This window comes from Durio zibethinus, chromosome 7 (assembly GCF_047325235.1).
Source record: "Durio zibethinus cultivar Kanyao isolate XHJ-2024 chromosome 7, ASM4732523v1, whole genome shotgun sequence".
NCBI lineage: Eukaryota > Viridiplantae > Streptophyta > Magnoliopsida > Malvales > Malvaceae > Durio > Durio zibethinus.
The window spans coordinates 19,665,507-19,689,664 of NC_143168.1; the positions used below are offsets into that span (position 1 = coordinate 19,665,507).

The following is a 24,158-nucleotide window of genomic DNA, read 5'->3' on the forward strand; positions in this document are numbered from 1 at the left end:
GATAAGAATAAGCCTTTTCGGGCCACAAAAAATAGTTAACTCAAAAGTGTTTTAAAAACCAAATTATCAATTCTCTAGATAATGAACATTTGAATGACCTTGGCCTACTCAGACCAACTCTTTTCTAAAAACTCATTACATTTGCGATCTTGTTGCCTGTGATTTCAAATGACCAATCCTTGCCCCACATCTGTGACTAATGAGAACTTGCCCCCTAAAAGTCATCTCTTTTAATTCTGGTGACAATTTGCCCATTCGGTGCCACTCCTTCATTCTCTAAAAAACTTTCTCCGAGCTCTACCTTCATTCAAGCTGCCTTTACAAGTTTTTAGCTTAGATGATTCCTTTTGACTCAAACCACCCTTTTCGGGTTTTCAATCTGAATCACTTCCTTTTCTATTTTATTTTTTTTTGTTTGTTTTTTATTTTTATATATTTTTTGTTTTTTTAAGCAAAATATTTCTTGATAATGTCTGAATTTACAGGATTTTATAATTCATCTTCATCCATTTCTGTAAGGATCAGAGCTCCACCAGAAAAAGCCTTTTTTACTACATATGGACCTTTCCAATTGGGCATCCATTTTCCTCTATTGTCATGCTGATATGGCAAAATCCTTTTCAAAACCAATTCGTCTTCACAAAAGCATCGAGGTCGTATCCTTTTATCATGTGCTCGCATGATTCTCCTTTGATACATTTATCCATAACTGAGTGTTGAGAGCCTTTTCTCTTTAATAAGATTCAGTTGCTTAAAATGATCCTGAACCCATTCTACCTCATCCAATTTCATCTCCATTAACACCGTTAGAGAAGGAATTTCCACTTTAATAGGTAGTACAACTTCCATCCCATAAACTAGTGAAAATGGTGTAGCCTCTATGGAGGTTCGGATTGATGTTTTATAGGCAAGCAAAGCAAAAGGTAACTTTTCATGCCAATCTTTATATGTGTCAGTCATTTTTTCCAATATTCTCTTGATGTTCTTAATCGCAGCTTCCACTGCACTATTCATTTTTGGGCGATATAGTGCTGAATGATGATGCTTAATCTTGAATTGTGCACGTAATTCTTTCATTATTTTATTGTTTAAATTGCTAGCATTATATGAGATAATCCTTTTTGGGAGACCATACCAACATATTATCTCTCTTTTTATGAATCTATACACTACTAATCGCGTAATACTAGCATACAAAGCTGCTTCCACCTATTTTGTAAAATAATCGATTACCATAAAGATAAATCGATGCCTATTTGAAGTTTTTGGGGTTATGGGTTTGATCACATCTATTCCCCACATGGAGAAAGGCCATGGTGGTGCCAAGATGTATAGCGGGACTAGAGGAGAATGAATTTTATCCGCATAAATTTGACATTTGTGGCACTTCCTAGTATAACTGATGCAATCATTTTCTATTGTAGACCAGTAGTAACCAGCTCTCATGATCTATTTGGCCATCCTATGCCCATTAGCATGTGTTCCACAAATTCCTTCATGTACTTCTTCAAGTATCATTCTTGCTTCCACAGCATCGACGCACCTTAGCAAAATTTGATCTCGACTCTTTTTATACAGGATTTTTCCATCAAGCATAAAACTTGTTGCTAATCTTCGAATGATCCTTTTATCACTTTTTGAAGCCTGCTCTGGGTAATTTTGACACTTGATATATTGTACAATGTCATAGTACCATGGTTGTCGATCTACCTCTTCTTCCACATTTGAATAGTGGGTTGGTGAAATTTTATTTGTACTCTAATGGACTGAATTCCCGTACTATTATTTAACCTGAACATTGCTGCCAAAGTAGCCAAGGCATCAACAATCTGGTTTTCTTCTCGGAGAATATGTTGAAATTGGATCTCTTTAAAATGTTTCATCAAGCCAGTTATGTGCTTTTGATATAACACTAGTTTCAAGTCCCTGGTCTCCCATTCACCTTTTAGTTGATAAATTACCAAGGCTGAATCCTCATATACTTCTAATGTTTCAATTTCCTTTTTAATGGCCATTTGTAACCCCATGACGCATGCTTCAATTTAGCAACATTATTTGTGCAATTGAAATCTAACCTTATGGTACAGGGGTAGTAATTCTTTTCCGAAGATATTAGCACTACTACAATGCCATGCCCCATTATATTGGATACCTTGTCAAAAAATATTTTCTATATTTTTCTTACAGGCTCTTTATCTTCATCTTGCAAGATTGCCATCAAATCTTCATCTGAAAACTCAAACTTTATAGGTTCATAATCTCTTGTAGTTCAATCGGTAAGAAAATTAGCAATTGCACTCCCTTTTATGGATTTTTATGTCACATACACAATATCATATTCTGAGAGCATGACCTGCCATCTCACTAGCTTGCTTGATAAAGATGGTTTTTCAAAAATGTACTTGAGGGGATCCAATTTCGATATTAGCCATGTCGTATGATAGAGCATGTATTGCTTGAGTCACGAGTAGTCCAAACTATGGCATAACATATTTTTTTCTATTTGGGGGTACTTGGCCTCATACTCTATAAACTTTTTACTCAAATAGTATATGGCATGCTCTTTCTTACCAGTTACATCTCATTGCCCCAATACACATCCCATCAATTTTTCTTGAACTATTAGATATAAAATCAACGGTCTTCCTGCAACTGGTGAAACCAACACCGGTGGGTTTATCAAATACACTTTAATTTTTTCAAATGCATTTTGGCATTCTTCATCTCATTCACTAGGATTATTTTTATGAAGTAACTTGAAGATTGGATCACATTTCGAGGTAAGTTGGGATATTAAGCGAGAAATATAATTTAATCATCCCAAAAAGCCTCTCACCTCTTTTTACGTGTGTGGTGTGACAATTCTTGAATGGCTCCAATTTTATTAAGGTCTACTTCTATACCTCTTTCACTGACTATAAACCCTAATAGTTTTCCAGATTTAACACCAAAGGTGCATTTGGTTGGATTCAGCTTGAGCTGGTATCTCCGTAATCTTTTGAAAACCTTTCTGAGATTAACAACATGATCTTTCCTTTCTTGAGACTTAGCTATCATATTATCAACATATACCTCTATCTCTTTATGCATCATATCATGAAAGAGAGTGACTATCGCCCTTTGATATGTAGCACTAATATTTTTTAGCCCAAAAGGCATAATTTTATAGCAAAACGTGCCCTACATTGTCACAAATATAGTTTTCTCCATATCTTCACGAGCCATTTTGATCTGATTGTAGCTAGAGAACTCATCCATGAATGAAAAAGTGAAGTGCTTAGCAGTGTTATCCACAAGGGTATCAATATGTGGCAATGGAAAATTATCCTTTGGGCTAGCCCTATTTAAATCTCGATAATCTACACACATTTTAACTTTTCCATCTTTCTTAGGAACTGGGACTATATTGGCTACCCATTCAGGGTACTAGGCTATTTTTAAAAAACCAGCGTCAAATTACTTTTTTACTTGTTATTTTATCTTTAGTTTTTCTAGCTTCATGCGTCTTAACTTCTACTATACTGGTCGGTATTATGGTCTTAAAGGCAACCTATGCTCAACCATCTCTGTGCTAAATCCTGGCATATCCTAGTAAGACCATGCAAATACATCCATGTACTCTCATAGTAGATTCACTAACTTTTGCTTCTCAATCGGTGATAGTGAAATACCGATCCTAACTTTTTTTTTATTGTCACCATCTCTCAAATTTAATAGGTCAGTTGATTCCTAGTAGGGTTCTATAATTTTCTTCTCTTTTTCTATCGATTTCAACAGATCATAAGGTAAATCATAGTCTTCTGAATCAACAACGTTATCAAGCTCGCTAATGTGAGTCAAATTTTCAAAATCAAACTCGGTGTTATTGCTTTGGCCATCCATAATGTTCATTATTAGAAAACCTGAAAATGGTTGTAATCACAAAGAAATATATATTGATCTTAGTAAGGGCAAAGAGAATGGTAATGAAAGAAAAGAAAAATGAAAAATAGAGAACATGGTATAAGTGAAATGCATTGCATTCATTATTTTATTAAGACAATGAAAATAAGCCCATACATTTCCTCTGCATGCTCTTGAGCAAGAGCAATTGGAATTTTCAAGTTAAAAGGTTCAAGGATAACAAAATGGTACACCATTCTTCAAGTCTCTTAAAAAAGAAAAAAGATCTCTTTATCTTGTGCGTCTCCTTCATCTGCTTCTATTTGAAATTGTGAGAAAGCTTCCTCTAATCCTATTACCAGTCCCCCTTGTTCAACTTCTGTCAACCCAGGATAGATATGACCGACTGAATGGAAGGTTTCATACAAATAAGGGAACACCATTTTCCCATCAATCGAATTTTACCCTTTGAGGGTGCCATTCTCTTTTCTTTCTTCTCCAGCATTACATTCTTTTTATCAACAGTCGTAGGCTTATAGACTAACCCCCATCTTTTTTTATTTTTAATCGAGCATGGTGCTCTTGCGATTCCTTGTAAAGCTTTCCCTAAGCCTTACCTAGCTCACCAACATTTGCCAACAGTCTACTTGATCATCAAATTCGTAACTTTTAACAACTGAGGGATCAATATCCTTGACCTTTCTCTTATGTAAGTAGCATTTGCTACTTTAAAAGCTTTGAAAGAACATTCAATCGCTTTTTCTATTGCCTCAATGTAGGGAGTTGCTAAGGTCTTTGTTACCAATAAATTCTCCTCACCATCCACACAGACTTATTTTCCTTCCATGATGAATTTTACCTTCTAATATAAAGATGAAGGTACAACTCCTGTCGTGTGAATTCAAGGTCTTCCAAGTAGACAATTATATGCAAGAGTTATGTCCATTACTTGAAATATGACACTGAAGGTATAAAGATCGATCTATAATAGGATTTTTATATTACCAATTACCTCTCTTCATGCCCTATCAAACGCTCTTACAATCATATGGCTATTCTGCATGTGAGAGGGATCCACTGGAAGCTTTGACAATGTTGTTAGAGGCATAACATTAATAGATGATCCATTGTCAATCAGCACTTTGGTCATAGTGTGGGACTTACACTTAACAGTAACATGTAAAGACTTAACACTACCACGTCCTTCCGGAGGTAATTCATCATCATTAAAGGTGATAAAATTTAAAGCTATAATATTCTCAACCATGTGATCTACCTTATCAACAGAAATGTTATGCTTGACATAAGCTTGGTTGAGCACTTTCAGCAAAGCATTCCTATACGGTTCAAAATTCAATAATAGCGATAGTAAAGAAATACGAGCTGATAGTTTATTTAGTTGGTCAATCACACTGTACTTACTATGTTTAATGATCTTTAGAAACTCACAAGCTTCTTTTTCTAACATCGATTTGTTAACTTGCGCTTTCGAGCTTATCACCAATTGAAAATCTTGGCTTTCCCTTGTGTCTTCTTCTCTTATCTTGCTTTTCCCTTTCTTGGCCCTTTCTGACATTTCAAGAGTGTAAATTTGACCACTCTGGGTCATTCCTCCTACTCCTGCTATGTTGGCAGTATTCTCCATACTTGGATTATTCGAGGTCATATTAGGCCCTCGCATCATCACATCATAATCGTATCTCTATGGGACTATTTTGTTGGTTTGATAAGGGAATGGACTAGGGACATAAATGATCATTGGTGTCCTGGAAGAGGAGATGGTTTTTTCAGTTAGAGGCTTTGGTTTCTCATCATAGTAGACAGTAAGGGGTTTAGGGATAAAAGATTTACCAGAATGATCATCACCTATTGTATTCACACTATTTCCATACTTAATCATAAAACTTAATGATGGCCTCATCCATCAAGCTCTGTAATATTCGTTTAAAGTCCTCACAACTTTGGATCAAATATCCAATCGATCCTCTATGGTACTTGCAAGAATAGTCAAGGTCTCATGACTTCTATTGTTATCCAAAAAAAATAGTTGAATCATACTCGCCTTGCATAAACAGTCATACACCCATTCAAAAGGAGTCTTTATTTCATTCACACATCTTTTTCCTCATCCACCATATTAATTTTTCCTCCGGTGTTATCTGACAAAGGGTTTTCACTAAAACTTGGCTTGAATTTGGTGTCAAAAGTTAAAAGGCCATTGTTTATCAGACCCTGCACTTTATGTTTAAATGTTGTATAATTTTCAGTAGAGTGTTCTGTAACACCGTAATGATAATCGCACTTAGCGTTAGGGTCATACTAACTCGGGTAAGGTGGCTTTAATGGTTTTACGTAGGAAGAAGCGATAAGATGACCTTTCATCAACTAAGAGTACAAATTAGTATAAGACATAAAAATTTGATCAAAATAGGTCTTTCCCGATTGTTATTATTTTGTGAGGTTCTTTGATTATTGTTTGGGTAGGTTGGTTGGGTAAATGGTAAAGTTAGAGGTACAGAGGTGTAATTGGATGGTTGAGGGCTAACTTGATCTAGGTAGCAATTGTTGGGGTGCTCAGTAATGGTATGGTTATTGAGAGATTGGGTTTGTGGTAGGGTAGTAAGGGGGATATCGATTATATAGGACAAAAGGATGGTATGAGGGATTTCTGTGAGTGACAGCATGTGTCTCCTATTTTTTCTTCTTTAAAGTTGCTATCTTCTTTTCGGACCCTTCAATTTTGCCACTTTTGATAGTGTTTTCTATCATCTCTCCTGAGATTACCATGTCAGAAAAGTTTTTCGTGGCTTTCTCCACCAATCTGTCATAATACGGAGCTTTCAATGTGTTGACAAATAGTACAGTTATCTCTTTTTCAGTAAATGGTGATTAGACTTGGGCTGTCGTATCTCTCCACTGATGCGCATATTTTCTTGATGGTTTTCGTTGATTTCTTCTCCATATTTTATAGTGACAACCTATCAGGGGCTGTATCTAGGACATGCTTATACTGAGCAAGAAAAACTTTGGCCAAATCTTTCCACGAGTGAATTTTACTCTGATCTAACTATACGTACCATTTTACTGCTAAATCAGTCAAACTATCTTGAAAACAGTGTATCAAGAGTTTGTCATTATGGGTATGACCTATCATCTTTCTACAAAATATGGTAATATAAGTGGAAGGACATTTTGTTCCATCATATTTCTCAAAATCTGGGGTCTTGAATTTTGGTGGGATAAACAAGTCAGGCACTAGGCTCAGCTCATTGGCGTCAACAACCCCATAAATGTCATTACCTTTAATCGTTTTGAGCCTCTCTTCAAGTTGGTCATACTTGTTTTGTATTTCTGAGTTTATAATAGGCTCCGACATTTCACGAGACTTCTCATGTTCAATTGGTTTATCAAGATTTGGTACTATAGTGGGATCAACTAGGATAGGCCCATCATTAGTATTTAAATGGACTGATTGTTAGCCAGCAGCATGATTAACATACGAATATGGCTGCACACTTGGTGGGCATATATGCATGCCACAAGGGGCTTGAGCTTGGGCTTGAGGTGGAGTGAATCCAGAAGGATAGAGTGGTTCTTTCGTATTAACTTATTCTCCTATCCTTGATGCCCCAGCAACTTCTTTACCTTTCACTGAACTAGTTAGTAATTGTCTTAATTCAGCCATCTGGGCTTCGATACTTTGCTATATCTCCATCATTTCCATCACTCTTTCTCTTATTTCTTCTTGTGCCCTTTCGACTATCTCAAATTTGGTTATTTCTCTTCTTCCATAACTCAAGCTTAAAAATGAGTATTATATCTATATGAGATTGTCTGACTTAGATTCTTCGACTTTGCTATCCTTGAACCTTAGTTTATTAATCGTGAATTAGAACGCATGATATAATATCATTACTTATTTGCCTTTATTAAAATGCATGTATGGAATGAATGATATGCAGATTGTGGGTATTATTTTAGATCAATAAAAAAAAAAAAAAACTTTCATTAACCATAGGGGCCTTTATACATTATCTAATCATTCTTATGTTAAAACCATAAAAACATTTGATTTGAGCATATTGCTCCCTAGCTTCATACAAGAAATTCAATAATTTTTTACCATGGCTTTGAGTTGGTACAATCTTTCGTTCCAGTGCTTTCACCTTTTCAACCATGTTGCTTGCTTTTCGAACAGCCTTGTAGATTTGAGCAGTCAGATGTTTGATTTATTGTTGCCTCCCTAAACTTTCTGCTCTTCACATCTCTCGAGCATCCACTTCCATGTTACAAATGTGAGCCCAATAATCCTCTTTCTCTTGCCATTCGTCAAAATCTTATCTATGTGACTCTAATTACTTGTCAATTGAAGCTCCAAGCTCATCAATTCATGCTCTAAGGTTTTTTTCTCACTTTGCAAATTGGAGTTCCTGTTTTGTTCCCTCTTTAGTTCAGCTTTTAGCTTCTCACTTTCTCTTTGGTGCCTTACTACCTTTTTCAGAAGATCCTGAAAGTCTTTCTTTCCATTCATGTTGTTCTTTGGTGAGTGTGGAGACCATTTCTTTGTTCTCTCGAGCTCTGTTCTTTTAATATTACACCATATCTCATAGTTCTTCCACATCCTTCTTGGATCCCTTCAAAGGTTTACTATCCAACCTCAATTTCCTGTTTTCTTGATGCAGATTTTACAGATCTTCTTTCAATACTTTATGTTCTTTGGTCAATTTTTGTACTGCATCATTTCTCATCATTAAATCATATCTCAATTGGTTAACCTGATCCATCATAGCCATCTTCTCTTTTTTTAACCTTTTTTTTTCAATCTCAAACTCTCATTGGACGATTTCAAAAGTCGATAATATTGGTACTGAAATAGGAACTGGTAACTTTTCTAAAACATCGACTGGTAGAAGCCTAATTTTGTTAACCCTTTTTATCTTTCAGGCAAGGTAACCTTCTACAACATTATCTGTAAATCTAGTTAGACTCATTTGGTTGACTTGCTTCCATGCTTTGATGATTTCACGAACCCTTTTCAGGTAACCGATTGTCCCATAATCGAACTTGAGTGAACTGAGTCCATGAGTCATAGGGATAAACTGTCGTGACTCATATTGTCTTTAAACCATAAGGGGTGCATAACTCACTTCCCCCCATATTCCTAACAAGGATACCCATGACTCATTTCCATAACTATACAAGATGGCCATAAGAATCATCCATGGTGCCTTCCATGTTACATCCTCACTAGTGAGCTTTAGAAAGAATGCCAACCACTAAGCTTTTGTCCAATATTTTCTCCATTCTTTAGCCACAAACTCCTTGATAGGACTGAAATGAACGGAGAATAGAGAAAATGATGTCTTTTTTTTTCCCAAAAATGGCTTCTGAGCCAAACAAAAAGCAATTAAGCACACCCTATAAATCGTCATTCACTCTTTCTTCAACAAAAATTAAGTGATCTAATAATCTCTGCCAAAATAGTTGGTGAAGGATTTATTTCTTTATCTAATTACTCAAAAACGTCAATCACTGATGCTTCTATATGCCCTAACACCATAAGAAATATCATCAATCTATATACAGCCAAAGCAAACACATCCAATCCCTGATCAGTTTTAATATACTTCTTTATGTACTCAAGCAGAAAAGCTAATGGAATGGTCTCAACCCCATTCTTTTCCTTCTTGTGCTTGTCTATCTCTTCAACCTCTACTTGTATGATCTTGACTAACTTCTTTCTATATCCGGTAGTCTTATGTTCTTTCCAATAGATCTTATCTTGATTGGTAGACTCTATCCGGTGTAAAGAAAAATATTCTTCAATCGTGGGGGCTAAGTCTTCTTGGTTGAATACAAAGCATCGATAAGATGGATCCCAGAATTGTATTGCAGCTCTTATCAGTTGTTCATCAACCTTCACTGACATAAACAGTGCCACATCCCTGTATTTCTTAGAAAAAGATTCTTTTCTCTCTGTTCTTCACTGTTTCCAAATAGTTTCCAATTTTGATATGTTATTCTGACTGAGATCCATATGCATTAATTGTGGTAGCACCGATATGTGACCATCTACTAAGCAATCTCTTTCTTTCCCCTGAGTACTTTCTGAATGGCTCTTGACCTTTATGTAGCTCTTACACATGCATGACATCCTTTAGGTTTTCTGAAAGTTTTTCTTATTAAAGATTGGTCCAAAACCATACCCTCTAAAAATATGGTACCTATATGATGCATGCAACAAAATTAAAGATAACAAAAGAATTAAACAAATCAATAATGTAAATAAAACAAATAAATAAAAATGAGTAAATGAATGAACAAGTATAACATGCATCATAACAAAATATACATATTGTCTTAATTTAGGTAATTTTCTAGTAAAGGGACAGCATGGCTCTATTCTGAAGTTGGACCTTACGGCTCACTATATGCCAGGTTAAGATTTACGTGTCTAAAGGTTCGTAGACTATTCCTCACATCATCGTCCGTTATAAAGTAAAGCTCTCTGATCCTCACCCATTACAGGCTAGTAATGGAATGGGTTCAATCTGAGTGGAAGTGTTTCGCTAGCAAATGCGGAGGTTATCACCCCCACAACGCCCATAAATTGGTACCATTTAATTATGCGCTATTTTCGGTGTTGGATAAAAATGGTTTCAATTTGAAATTTAACATTAATTTCTTTCATTTGAAAGAATACAATTTTGTTAAAGCTCTTTATTTAGGAATATTGAGAAAATCTTAAAGTTAAAGAATTATTTTAAAATTCTCCAACATCTAAGTAGAATTTAAAATAACTCTTTTCGCTCAAGATTTAACACGATAATCCTTAAAATGAAAGAATAATCGTTATAGAAAATAATTGTTAGTGACACTCCAACATCTAGGCAAAGTACCAAAAATTATTTCTTTCAAAATGTTATTTTTATTTTATTTTGTAGTATCACAACTTTTTTTAAAATGCATTATTCTTTTTTTATTGTAAAATATTTTATCATCAAACAGTAAATTAAAGAGAGAATAATGCCGACAATTATTGATGATAACATGCTAACATATGTATGCTAATGAATGTCATGTAAAATGAAATGCAATTTAAAAGTTGGATTCTTAAGTATAATGAGACCACCCTGACTTTTCAACATCTAGGTAGAGTTTAGGTGCGACTGTTTATATTTAAGATCCTCATTTACTAATATACTTTTTATTTATTAATCTTATTATTAATGCGAATTAAGAAATCATGTGAAAAGACTTAACGAAGTACAATTTCCTAAATATCCCATCATCTAGGCGGGGCATTCGGGAACAAATTGCTTCAAATAGAATTTTCACAAGTGTCCTTAGGATTTTTAGGATGTTTTGAGTAAGGGTTTGAGTAGAGGTTTTGAAGGTTTGGTTTTTAGGGGTTTGGATTTAAGGGATTTTGGATTTTGGGGTTTGGATTTAAAGAATTTCGGATTTTAGGGGTTTTAGAAAATGCGAACATCTCTAAAAATCTCTAACATCTAGGCGGACTTTCAGAGCAAGTTCAATTTTTATAATCTTTTTTTTAAAATTAATTTAAGAAACATAATTTTTTTATAAAAATGTTCTTTCTTTTTTTTTTAAAAAAAGGGTTCTTTTTTTATGAAAACTTATTATCAAAAATATTATTAGCTTATTTAGTATTTTTCATAATAATAATTCCTCAACATCTAGGCGGAATTATTATTTTTGAAATATGATTTAATTCCCTCCAACATCTAGGTAGGGAAAAAATTCTATTATTATTATTATTTAAAAATTATTAATATTTTTTTAATTATTATTTTACTTTGTTTTCATTTTATTATTATTAAAACAATTAAAAAAAAACTTAGCCTAACAAATTTAAAACTTATCATGCATAAATATATAAAAAAAAGAAAAAAAACTTAAAATAACAAAAATAATAATATATAAAAAAATTCAAAAAAATTTTTTTTTTACCTAAGCCGAACCGGTCAATGATCTAGTCAACGGCAGTTAAGGTTGGCAGTTTGATCTGGTGATTCGACGCAGTCTGGGCACGATCTGGGTGGTTCAGCGGTTCGGTATCGGCTCAGTTCGGTCTGGACGGTTCGGTTCTGGTTCAATCAGACCAATTAAAGGTTGATGAAAGAAACGGATCACGGGTCGAGTGCACAGACCCCTGGTCAGGTCACGGTTGACATGCGGATCCTGGGTACTTAAAACGACGTCGTTTTGGGCGTTTATTGAAACAATGTCATTTTGGTTTTCATCGTTTACATAAAAGGTTCAAATTTTTTTTCGATCATTTTTTTCATTCATTTCTCAAGAAAAAAGCTTTTCTTTTCTCTCTTTTTTTTTCTTTCTTCGACCAAACACAGATGACCGATCGGCCGTTCCTCCGCCATCGTCGCATTCGTTCGTCGGTCACTGACCGCCGTCGTCGGTGGTCAAAAAATTTCCAAAAAACACCAAAATGTTCCTGTCGACCTCCTGAGTTCAGATCCAAGGTCCTTTTCACCAAAAAGAGTCCCCACTTCCCTAGATTTGCTTTCAAAGTTTCGGTGAGACTATTTTTTATTGGTTTTTTGACTTTTTTTTGGGAACTGACCCCTTTTTTTTCTTCTTCGTGCAGGAAGCTCAGCGTTAGATTCCTCCCTACAGGGAGGACTGTTTGATTTTTTTTTTTTTTGTTTTTGGTAAAATCTCTCCCTCCTTCTCTCTATCTTTTGGTTTGGCTAGGAGCTCTATTTATAAAGCTCCGATCATACGTGTGTTTGAGAGAAGGGAATAAGGTTCAGCATAGGGCGTAAGCACAAGCCCCATGCCTCTTTTATTTTTTTTGGCCACATTTGGCAGTGATAGGGTTAGGTGATTAAAGGGGTGGGAGTTAGGGCATGGTGAGGGATGGGTGTAGGGCATGGTGGCAGTGGTGCCGGGGAAGGCACCATTGCCATCCTTGATTTTTTTATTCTTTTTTTTTGGTATTTTGTATTATTTTTGGTATTTTATATTTTGTATTATTTTTTGTATTTAATATTTAATATTTTTTTTGTATTTCATATTTTGTATTTTTTTTGGACAAATTTGATGTCCACATAGGGTAAGGATTGGTCATATGAATCACACGTGATAAGATCATAAATGTAACGAGTTTTTGGAGAAGACCTGGTCTGAGTAGGCTAAGGTCATTCAAATGTTCATTATCTAGAGAATTGATAATTTGGTTCTTAAAATACTTTTAAGTTAATTATTCTTTGTGTTTCGAAAGGCTTATCTTTATCTTTTTAAACCTAAAATACCATATTAATGACCGTGTTTCACACCCAATTTTGAATAAAAAATCATTGCATTTGTCATTTAAAATTAAGATAATGATTGATAAAGTTCATAATGGACCAATGCATCGCTAAAAAAGAGAATGCAATATAAGGATGATAGAAATAATAATATGGGGTCAAAAAGAATGAAATGAGATTGATTGATCACTGAAGATAAAGAAAGAGAGGAGATAAAGAAAGAATTCAAAGAAAATTTTTAAAACAATTCAAAGCCAAATGGGTCCACTAGAAGACGAAGATTTTTGGAGGAGAATCGAAAGACTTAGAAGGGCAAGACTATTGGAAGCAACTTTTAAAGATTGAAAGAATTGAACCAAAAGTTGAATTAACTTGTATGAAAATGCAAGATATAATTCATTGGTTGCATCTTTATCCTTTCAATCATCACAATTATTACATGCACCGCATACCTCTTGGTAAGTTGCATAAAAGGTTTCTTTATGAAACATCAAGAAGAAGTCCTCTTTTTAAAAATAAATATGATGGCCTTGAAGGTAATATGTTACCTCCAAGATAATTCTTAAAACCAAACTCTCGGTTTATGGAGTATCCAATCACCTATTTCTCAAATCATAGCTCAGTTGTGGTTACTTTTATTTCCCTGACTTGTAGTTCAGTCTCGATTGTCGTTAATCTTTGACTCGTGGTTTAACCCCGATCATTCTTATAGCTTCTCGACTTACGGTTTAATCCTAATCGCTTTTATTTCTTTAACTTACGGTTTAGTCTCAGTTATCTTTAATCTTTGACTCGTGGTTTAATCTTGATCATTCTTATAGCTTCTCGACTTACGGTTTAATCCTAGTCACTTTTATTTCTTTGACTTGCAGTTCAGTCCCGATCGTCGTTAGTCTTTGACTCTTGGTTTAATCCCGATCATTCTTATAGCTTCTCGACTTACGGTTTAATCCTAGTCGCTTTTATTTCTTTGACTTGCGGTTCAATCTCAGTTATCTTTAATCTTTGACTCGTGGTTTAATCTCGATCATTCTTATAGCTTCTCGACTTACGATTTATTCCTAGTCGCTTTTATTTCTCTGACTTACGATTCCGTCTCAATTATCTTTAATCTTTGACTCGTGGTTTAATCCCGATCATTTTTATAGTTTTTGAATTACAGTTTAATCCCAGCCTTCTTATTTTCTAATTTACGGTCTAATCTTAATCTCTTTATATTCTGACTCGTGGTTCAATCCCGATTTCTTTAATCCAAAATCGTAGGTTAATCTCGATTGTTGTTATTTTCTAACTCGTGGTTTAATCCTGGTCTCTTTATTTTCTGACTTATGATTCAATCCAAGTTGATGTTATTATGACTCACGGTTCAATCCTGATTTCTTTAATCTAAAATCGTAGGTTAATCTCGATTGTTGTTATTTTTTGACTCGTGGTTTAATCTCGATCTCTTTATTTTCTAACTTATGATTCAATCCAAGTTGACGTTATTCTAACTCGCGGTTCAATCTCGATTTTTTCAATCTAAAATCATAGTTTAATCTTAATTGTTGTTATTTTTTGACTCGTTGTTTAATCTCTGTTAATCTCGATTGTTATTATTTTTTGACTCGTGGTTTAATCCCGATCTCTTTATTTTCTGATTTGTGATTCAATCAAAGTTGACGTTATTCTAACTCGCGGTTCAATCTCGATTTCATTAATCCAAAATCATAGTTTAATCTCGATTATTGTTTTTTTCTGACTCATGGTTTAATCCTGGTCTCTGTATATTTTGACATGTGATTCAATCTAAGTTCAATCCTGATCTTGTTATTCCTTTACCCGCGGTGTTGCCTCGATCATTTTCTTTATTATCCGACTTGTGATGTTGCCTTAATTGATTCCTTATTTTTCAACTCGTGATGTCATCTTGGTAATTTTCTTTATCACTCGAACTGTGGTTAAAAATTCATAAAAAAAAAACAAAAGAAAAACTTTTGAGAAATCCATGATTTGCTTCCGGACAAAATCATTGTCTTTGTCTTTGCCATATTCCTGATTCTCAGTAATGTGCAAAGAGGGGCAGCTGTAGACACCGGTTTTGTCCGGTATATATTTATATATATATAACAATAATGATTTTAATAATAATAAAATTGGTTTAATTAAAATTAAAAATCAATTAATTATTAAAAAAATAGAACATAACAGAAAAAAGAAAAATCGAAGATGGCAGTGGTGCCTTTCCTGGTACCACTACCACCAGGCCCTACACCCCACCCTTCTGATCATATACCCTACCTTCCCCCCCTCTGATCACCCATCTGGCTGACAACCACTACCCTCACTGTCAAATAAGACAGAAACAAATAATAGGGCATAGGGCTCATGCTTACACCCTATGTCGAGCCCTGTGCCCTTCCCTCAAATACACGCATGGTCGGTCGGAGCTCTATATATAGAGCTCCTAGCCAAACCAAAAAATACATAGAGAAGGAGGGACGTTGTAAAAAAAATACTACTTAAAAAATAAACAAAAAAAACACAGTCCTTCCCATAGGGAGGAACCTCAGCGCCGAAGCTCCTTATAAGAATAAAAAATCATATTAGTCTTCGTTTTACAAAGAAAAAAAGGGGAAACAAAAAACTCAAAAAAGTTCAAACCTCGATTTATGCCGATCGGGGCTTGTTCTTTTGAAAAGAAGGTCGGATCTATGTTCAGGGAACCGAGGGGAACGTTTTGGTGTTTTTTAGAAATTTTTTGACCACCGGTAACGGCGGCTGGTGACTAGCGAATGACGGAGACACCGTCGGCTGGCCATCTATGTTTGGCCAAAGAAAAAAAAAAGGATTTTTTTTCTTCTGGAAAGGAAAAATGAATGAAAAAAAAAATTTAACTTTTATATAGAACATCAATAGCCAAAACGATGTTATTTTTAATAAATGCCCAAAATGATGTCATTTTAAACACTCAGGATCCGCGCATCAACCCGCGACCCGACCCAGGGTCCGCGCACCTGACCCGCGACTCGCTTCTCCATCAGCCTCTGACCGGTCTGACTAAACTAGAATCGAACTGGTACCGAACTGCTGAACCAACCAAACCATGCCCAGATTGAGTCGAACCGCACCCGAACGGTTGGACCAAATCTTTCAACTGAACCACGCGTCAAACCGAACCTTTTTCAGTCCAACCGAACCGCCGTTGACGGTCCGGTTCAGGTAAAAAAATTTTTTTATTATTTTCTAATTTTTTTATATATTATTATTTTTGTTATTTTAAGTATTTTTTTTTTATATTTATGCATGATAAGTTTTAAATTTGTTAGATAAGTTTTTTAATTATTTTAATAATAATAAAAATGAAAATAAGTATGATAATGATTAAAATATATATATATATTAAAAATGCTTAAAAATAATAATAACAATAATAATACAATAATTATTATTTTCCCCGTCTAGATGTTGGAGGGAATAAAAAAATATTTTTCTAAAGAATTAATTTCGCCTAGATGTTGGGAAGTCATTATTAATAATTTTTTATAAAAAAAAATATATAATAACTTTTTTATTAATTTTCAAAAATCATTAAAATCAAACTTGCTCCGAAAATCTGCTTAGATGTTGTTGTTCTTTTTTCTGTTCTGTTCTTTTTTTAAAATAATTAATTGATTTTTATTTTTAATTAAACCAATTTTGTTATTATTATTAAAATTATTATTGTTATATATATAAAAAAATATACCGGACAAAATCAGTGTCTACAATAGTGACTAGACATCTATTAAAAAACTCTAATTATTCCCACCTATTATTTTGTTCATTATAATTAAATCCTATAAATACATTAATTTCTCAACAATTTCTTAAAAGGACAATAATAAGACTAGCTAATAAATAAGTTTTCATTTAAGTTGTGATTTCTACGGATTTTTTTGTCCAAATTTCACATAAAATTTTAGCGGAATGGCATTAATTCATAAAACAAAAAAACTAGTAATATATACTAATAAATAAATAAATTACATATTAAACAAATAAACAATTTACATATTATTCATTTGACATCAAATAATAATATAATTAAAAATAATATAATAAAAAATATTATTCAATAATTTTATTTTTTTAATCAAACATAACCAAAATAAACACATAAATTTAATCTTATCCAAAATTTATCAAGTGATTAAAAAATCACTTTTCTTTAAAAAATGTTCGACTCCCTAAATTAAACATCTCCTAAAAGTTAAAATTTTTAAAATACCATTCTCGTCATACAATATCAAATTATTGAGATTTACGAAGATTAGCTATCACGTCAACATCATATAATGAGGTATTATTATTATTACATCAATTACGTTAGTACAATAATTGAGTCAATGTGTAAGTATAATAATTGATAATTTTAGAATGATATGTTATTTAGATATTTTTAGAATTGTATTTATTGTAAAAAGATGATGGATATTTTATAATGTAAATTCAAATTTATTATATCATACATAATTTGTCATATAGATTAGATATGAAAAAATATTATATTAAATATATTTTAGAGGCATTTTATAAACTATTTGTAGATACTAAATTTGTCGGGATTTCAATTTAAATTTCTTAATTCTGACGAGTTTTTAGGTTGAAGCCTGATTTTTTTTTTAGGTTTAAGCTCACCGTTTAATTTTAAATTTTAAATTTAATTTTATTACTTATATCAAAATACAATAATATTAATAATAATCCATTAATTAAACAAAAAATACAAAAAAAAAACAACAAAAGCAAGAAAACAAGGGGTTAGTGCCAGTGGGTGCCACGCACGGCATCACTGGCCACACACGGCTGCTGATAAAAAAAATGTAATATTGGAGAAAAAAGAAAAGAGACTGGCACGCCTCAAAGGGCAAAATTTGATTGATGGAAAAATGGTATTCCCTTATTTGTATAAAAACATTGTGTTCATGTGGGTATGTCTATCCTGGATCAACAGAGGTCAAACAAAAGGAACTGGTAGTGGGATTGGAGGAAGTCTTTTCTTGATTTTAAATTGAAACAGAGGAAAGAGTCATGCAAAATGAGATCTTTTTAGGTTAAGAGACCTAAGAATGGTGTACCATTTTGTTATCCTTAAACCTTTTAACTCAAAAATTCCAATTACTTCTGCCCAAGAGCATGCGAAGGAAATGTAAGGGCTTATTTTCATTGTCTTAATAAAATAATGAATGCAATGCATTTCACTTATACCGTGTTTTCTATTTTTCATTTTTCTTTTCTTTCATTTCCATCCTCTTTGCCTTTGCCAAGATTAGTATATATTTCTTTATGATTACACCCATTTTTAGGTTTTCTAATAATGAACATTATGGATGACCAAGGCAATAACACCGGGTTTGATTTTAAAAATTCTACTCATGTTAGCGAGCTTGATAATGATGTTGATTCAGAAGACTATGATTTACCTCATGACCTATTGAAATGGATGAAATAAGAGAATAAAATTATAGAACCCCACCAGGAATCAACTGATCCATTAAATTTAGGAGATGGTGACAATAAGAAAGAAGTTAGGATCAGTACTTCACTACCACTGATTGAAAAGCAAAAGTTGGTGAATCTGCTGTAAGAGTACATAGATGTATTTGCATGGTCTTACCAGGATATGCTAGGACTTAGCACAGAGGTGGTTGAACATAGGTTACCTTTAAAACCAGAATGCCGACCAGTACAGCAGAAGTTGAGACGCATGAAACCAGAAATGTTACTGAAGATAAAAGAAGAAGTAAAAAAGTAATTTGACACTGGTTTCTTAGATGTAGCCAAGTGCCCTGAATGGGTAGTCAATATAGTCACAGTTCCCAAGAAAGATGAAAAAGTTAGAATGTGTGTGGACTATCGAGATTTAAATAGGGCTAGCCCAAAGGATAATTTTTCATTGCCACATATTGATACCCTTGTGGATAACACTACTAAGCACTCCATTTTTTCATTCATGGACGGGTTCTCTGGCTATAATCAGATCAAAATGGCTCATGAAGATATGGACAAAACACATTTGTGACAATATGGGGCATGTTTTACTATAAAATTATGCTTTTTGGGCTGAAGAATGCTGGTGTCACATATCAAAGGGCGAAGGTCACTCTCTTTCATGATATGATGCGTAAGGAGATAGAGGTATATGTTAATAATATGATAGCTAAGTCTCAGAAAGGGGAAGATCATGTTGTTAACCTCAGAAAGCTTCTTGAAAGATTACGGAGATACCAGCTTAAGCTGAATCTAGCCAAATGCACCTTTGGTGTTAAATCTAGAAAATTGTTAGGGCTTATAGTCAATGAAAGAGGTATAGAAATAGACCCTGATAAAATTCAAGCCATTCAAGAATTGTCAGCACCACGCATACAAAAAGAGGTGAGAGGCTTTTTGGGGTAATTGAATTATATTTCTCGCTTCATATCCCAACTTACCTCAAAATGTGATCCAATCTTCAGGTTGCTTCATAAATATAATCCTGGTGAATGGGATGAAGAATGCCAAAATGCATTTGAAAAGATTAAAGAGTATTTGATAAGCCCACCGGTGTTGGTCCACCAGTTACAGGAAGATCATTGATTTTATATCTAACAGTTCAAAAAAAATCGATAGAATGTGTATTGGGGCAAACAGATGAAACTGGCAAGAAAGAGCATGTTATATACTATTTGAGTAAAAAATTTACAGAGTACGAGGCCAAGTACCCCCAAATAGAAAAAATATGTTGTGCCACAGTTTGGACTACTCATAGACTCAGGCAATACATGCTCTACCATACAACATGGCTAATATCGAAATTGGATCCCCTTAAGTACATTTTTGAAAAACCATCTTTATCAGGCAGGCTAGTAAGATGGCAAGTCATGCTCTCAGAATATGATATTCTGTATGTGACATAAAAATCCATAAAAGAGAGTGCAATTGTTGATTTTCTTACCGATTGAACTATAAAAGATTATGAACCTATGAAGTTTGAGTTTCCAGATGAAGATTTGATGGCAATCTTGCAGGATGAAAATAAAGAGCCTGTAAGAGAAGTATGGAAAATATTTTTTGATGAGGCATCCAATATAATGAGGCATGGCATTGGAGCAGTGCTAATATCTCCAGAAGAGAATTACTACCCCTGTACCATAAGGTTAGATTTCAACTACAGAAATAATGTTACTGAATATGAAGCATGCATCATAGGGTTACAGATGGCCATTGAAAAGAAAATTAAAACACTAAAAGTATATGGGGATTTAACCTTGGTAATTTATCAACTAAAAGGTAAATGGGAGGCCAGGGACTTGAAACTAATGTTATATCAAAAGCACATAACTAGCTTGATGAAACATTTTAAAGAGATCCAATTTCAACATGTTCCTTGAGAAAAAAACCATATTGCTGATGCTTTAACTACTTTGGCAGCAATGTTCAGGTTAAATAATAGTATAGGAATTCAATCCATTAGAGTAAAAATAAAAATTTCACCAGCCCACTGTTCAAACGTGGAAGAAAATGTAGATTGACAACCATGGTAGTATGACATTGTACAATATATCAAGTGTCAAAACTACCTAGAGCAGGCTTCAAAAAGTGATAAAAGGATATTCAAAGATTAGTAGCAAGTTTTATGCTTGATAGAGAAATCTTGTATAAAAAGAGTCGAGATCAAATTTTGCTAAGGTGCATCAATGTTGTGGAAACAAGAAGGATACTTGAAGAAGTACACAAAAAAATTTATGGAACACATGCTAACAGGCATATAGCCAAATAGATTATGAGAGCTGGTTACTACTGGTCTATAATGAAAAATGATTGCATCAGTTATGCTAGAAAGTGTCATAAATGTCAAATTTATATAGATATAATTCATTCCCCTTCAGTCTCACTATATGTCTTGGCACCACCATGGCCTTTCTCTATGTGAGGAATGGATGTGATCGGACCCATAACCCCAAAAGCTTCAAATGGGCATCGATTTATCTTTATGATAATCGATTACTTTACAAAATGGGTAGAAGCAGCTTTGTATGCTAGTATTACGTGATCGGTGGTATGTAGATTTATAAAAAGAGAGATAATATGTCGGTATGGGCTTTCGAAAAAGATCATCTCAGATAATGCTAGCAATTTGAACAATAAAATAATGAAAAAATTATGTGCACAGTTCAAGATCAAGCATCATCATTTAGCACCATATCGCTCAAAAATGAATGGTATAGTGGAAGCTGCAAATAAAAACATCAAGAGAATACTAGAAAAAATGACTAACACATATAAGGATTGGCATGAAAAGTTACCTTTTGCTTTGCTTGCCTATAGAACATCAATCCAAACCTCTATAGGGGCCACCCCATTAGTGTATGAGATGGAAGTTGTATTGCCAATTGAGGTGAAAATTTTTTCTCTGAGGATGTTGATGGAGATAAAATTGGATGAGGTAGAATGGGCTCAGGATCGTTTCGAGCAACTGAATCTTATTGAAGAGAAAAGGCTCTCAGCACTCAGTTATGGATAAATGTATCAAAGAAGAATCATGCGAGCACATGACAAAAGGATACGACCCCGATGCTTTTACGAGGGCAAATTGGTTTTGAAAAGGATTTTGCCATGTTAGCATGACAATAGAAGAAATTGGACGCCCAATTGGGAAGGTCCATATGTGGTAAAAAAGGCTTTTTTTGGTGGAGCTCTGATCCTTGCAAAAATGGACGGAGATAAATTACCAAATCCTATAAATTTGGACACTATCAAGAAATGCTTAAAAAATACAAAAAATATAAAAAAATACAAAAAAAAACAAAAAGCAAAAAAAAAGTGATTCAGATTGAAAAACCCGAAAATGATGATTTGAATAAAATGAGGGTCATTTGAGCTGAAAACCTGAAAAGGCAGTTTGAATGAAGGTGGGGCTCAGATAAAGTCTTTCAAATAACGAAAGAGTGACACCAAATGGACGAATTGTCACCAGAATTAAAAGACATAACTTTTAGGGGGCAAGTTCTCATTAGTCACAGATGTGGGGCAAGGATTGGTCATATGAAATCACAGGGGACAAGATCGTAAATGTAACGAGTTTTTGTAAAAGACCTGGTCTAAGTAGGCTGAGGTCATCCAAATGTTCATTATTTAGAGAATTGCTATTTGATTCTTGAAATACTCTTGAGTAAACTGTTTTTTATGTCTCAAAAGGCTTATCTTTCTAAACACCGATGTACCCCATTAATGATCGTGTTTCACACCCAATTTTGAATCGAAAATCATTGCATTTATCATTTAAAATTAAGATAATGATTGATAAAATTCATAATGGACCAATGCATCGCTCAAAAAGAGAATACAATATAAGGATGACAGAAATAATAATATGGGGTTAGAAAGAATGAAATGAGATTGATTGATCACTGAAGACAAAGAAAGAGAAAAGATAAAGAAAGAATTCAAAGAAGATTTTTAGAACAACTAAAAGCCAAATGGGTCCACTAGAAGATAAATTTTTGGAGGAGAATCGAAAGACTTAGAAGGGTAGGACTATTGGAAGCGACTTTTAAAGATTGAAAGAATTGAACCAAAAGTTGAATTAACTTGGATGAAAACGCATGATATAATTCATTGGTTGCATCTTTATCCTTTCAATCATCATAATTATTACATGCATCACATACCTCTTGGTAAGTTGCATAAAAGGTTTCTTTATGAAACATCAGGAAGAAGTCCTCTTTTTCAAAACAAATATGATGGCCTTGAAGGTAATATGTTACCTCCAAGATAATTCTTAAAACCAAACTGTCAGTTTATGGAGTACCCAATCCCCTATTTCTCAAATCATAGCTCAGTTATGGTTATTTTTATTTCTCTGACTTGCGGTTCAGTCTCAGTCATCGTTAATCTTTTATTCGTGATTTAATCTTGATCATTCCTATAGCTTCTCGACTTATGGTTTAATCCTAGTTGCTTTTATTTCTTTGACTTACGGTTCAATCTCAGTTATCTTTAATCTTTGACTCATGGTTTAATCCCGATCATTCTTATAGCTTCTCGACTTACAGTTTAATCCTAGTCGCTTTTATTTCTTTGACTTATGGTTCAGTCCCGGTCGTCATTAATCTTTGACTTGTGATTTAATCTCGATCATTCTTATAGCTTTTTGACTTACGATTTAATCCTAGTCGCATTTATTTCTTTGACTTGCGATTCAATCCCGGTCGTCGTTAATCTTTGACTCATCTTGACTTACGGTTTAATCCTAGTCACTTTTATTTCTTTGACTTGTGGTTCAGTCTCGATCGTCATTAATCTTTGACTCATGGTTTAATCCCGATCATTCTTATAGCTTATCGACTTACGGTTTAATCCTAGTCGTTTTTATTTCTTTGACTTACGATTCAGTCTCAATTATCTTTAATCTTTGACCCGTGGTTTAATCTTGATCATTCTTATAGCTTCTCGACTTACAGTTTAATCCTAGTCGCTTTTATTTCTTTAACTTACGATTCAGTTTTTAACTCGTGATTTAATCTCGATTATTCTTATAGCTTTTCGACTTACAGTTTAATCCTAGTCACTTTTATTTCTCTGACTTATGATTCAATCCCAGTTATCTTTAATCTTTGACTCATGGTTTAATCCTAATCATTTTTATAGTTTTGAATTATGATTTAATCCCAGTCTTCTTATTTTTTAATTTACAGTCTAATCCCAATCTCTTTATATTCTAACTCGTGGTTCAATCCCGATCTCTTTAAATCCAAAAATCACAGTTTAATCTTGATTGATGTTATTTTGACTCATGGTTTAATCTCGATTTCTTTAATCCAAAATCATAGTTTAATCTCGATTGTTGTCTTTATTTTTGGAGTCATAGTTTAATCCCGGTTAATCTCGATTGTTGTTATTTTTTGACTTGCGATTCAGTCCCAATTATCTTAAATCTTTGACTCGTGTTTTAATCCTGATAATTTTTATAGTTTTCAAATT

At 33.7% G+C, this 24,158-nt stretch overlaps 4 protein-coding genes across 4 annotated transcripts; 2 read left to right on the forward strand and 2 right to left on the reverse strand.

Moving 5' to 3' along the window:
- Positions 1-699: 699 nt before the first annotated feature.
- LOC149518090 (uncharacterized) lies at positions 700-1,446 on the reverse strand. Its single transcript, XM_089763410.1, has 2 exons — positions 1,288-1,446; positions 700-1,209 (listed from the first exon to the last, which is right to left on the reverse strand). Exons 1-2 carry the CDS (start codon positions 1,444-1,446, stop codon positions 700-702), a joined length of 669 nt encoding a protein of 222 aa, XP_089619536.1.
- A 3-nt stretch (positions 1,447-1,449) lies between these two features.
- On the reverse strand, positions 1,450-2,027 carry LOC149518091 (uncharacterized). Its single transcript, XM_089763411.1, has 2 exons — positions 1,758-2,027; positions 1,450-1,644 (listed from the first exon to the last, which is right to left on the reverse strand). Exons 1-2 carry the CDS (start codon positions 2,025-2,027, stop codon positions 1,450-1,452), a joined length of 465 nt encoding a protein of 154 aa, XP_089619537.1.
- Positions 2,028-19,957: 17,930 nt separating this feature from the next.
- Positions 19,958-20,566, forward strand: LOC111277441 (uncharacterized). Its single transcript, XM_022863887.1, has 2 exons — positions 19,958-20,041; positions 20,165-20,566. Exons 1-2 carry the CDS (start codon positions 19,958-19,960, stop codon positions 20,564-20,566), a joined length of 486 nt encoding a protein of 161 aa, XP_022719622.1.
- Positions 20,567-21,089: 523 nt separating this feature from the next.
- LOC149518092 (uncharacterized) lies at positions 21,090-21,699 on the forward strand. The gene is made up of 2 exons (XM_089763412.1): positions 21,090-21,209; positions 21,349-21,699. Exons 1-2 carry the CDS (start codon positions 21,090-21,092, stop codon positions 21,697-21,699), a joined length of 471 nt encoding a protein of 156 aa, XP_089619538.1.
- Positions 21,700-24,158: the final 2,459 nt, after the last annotated feature.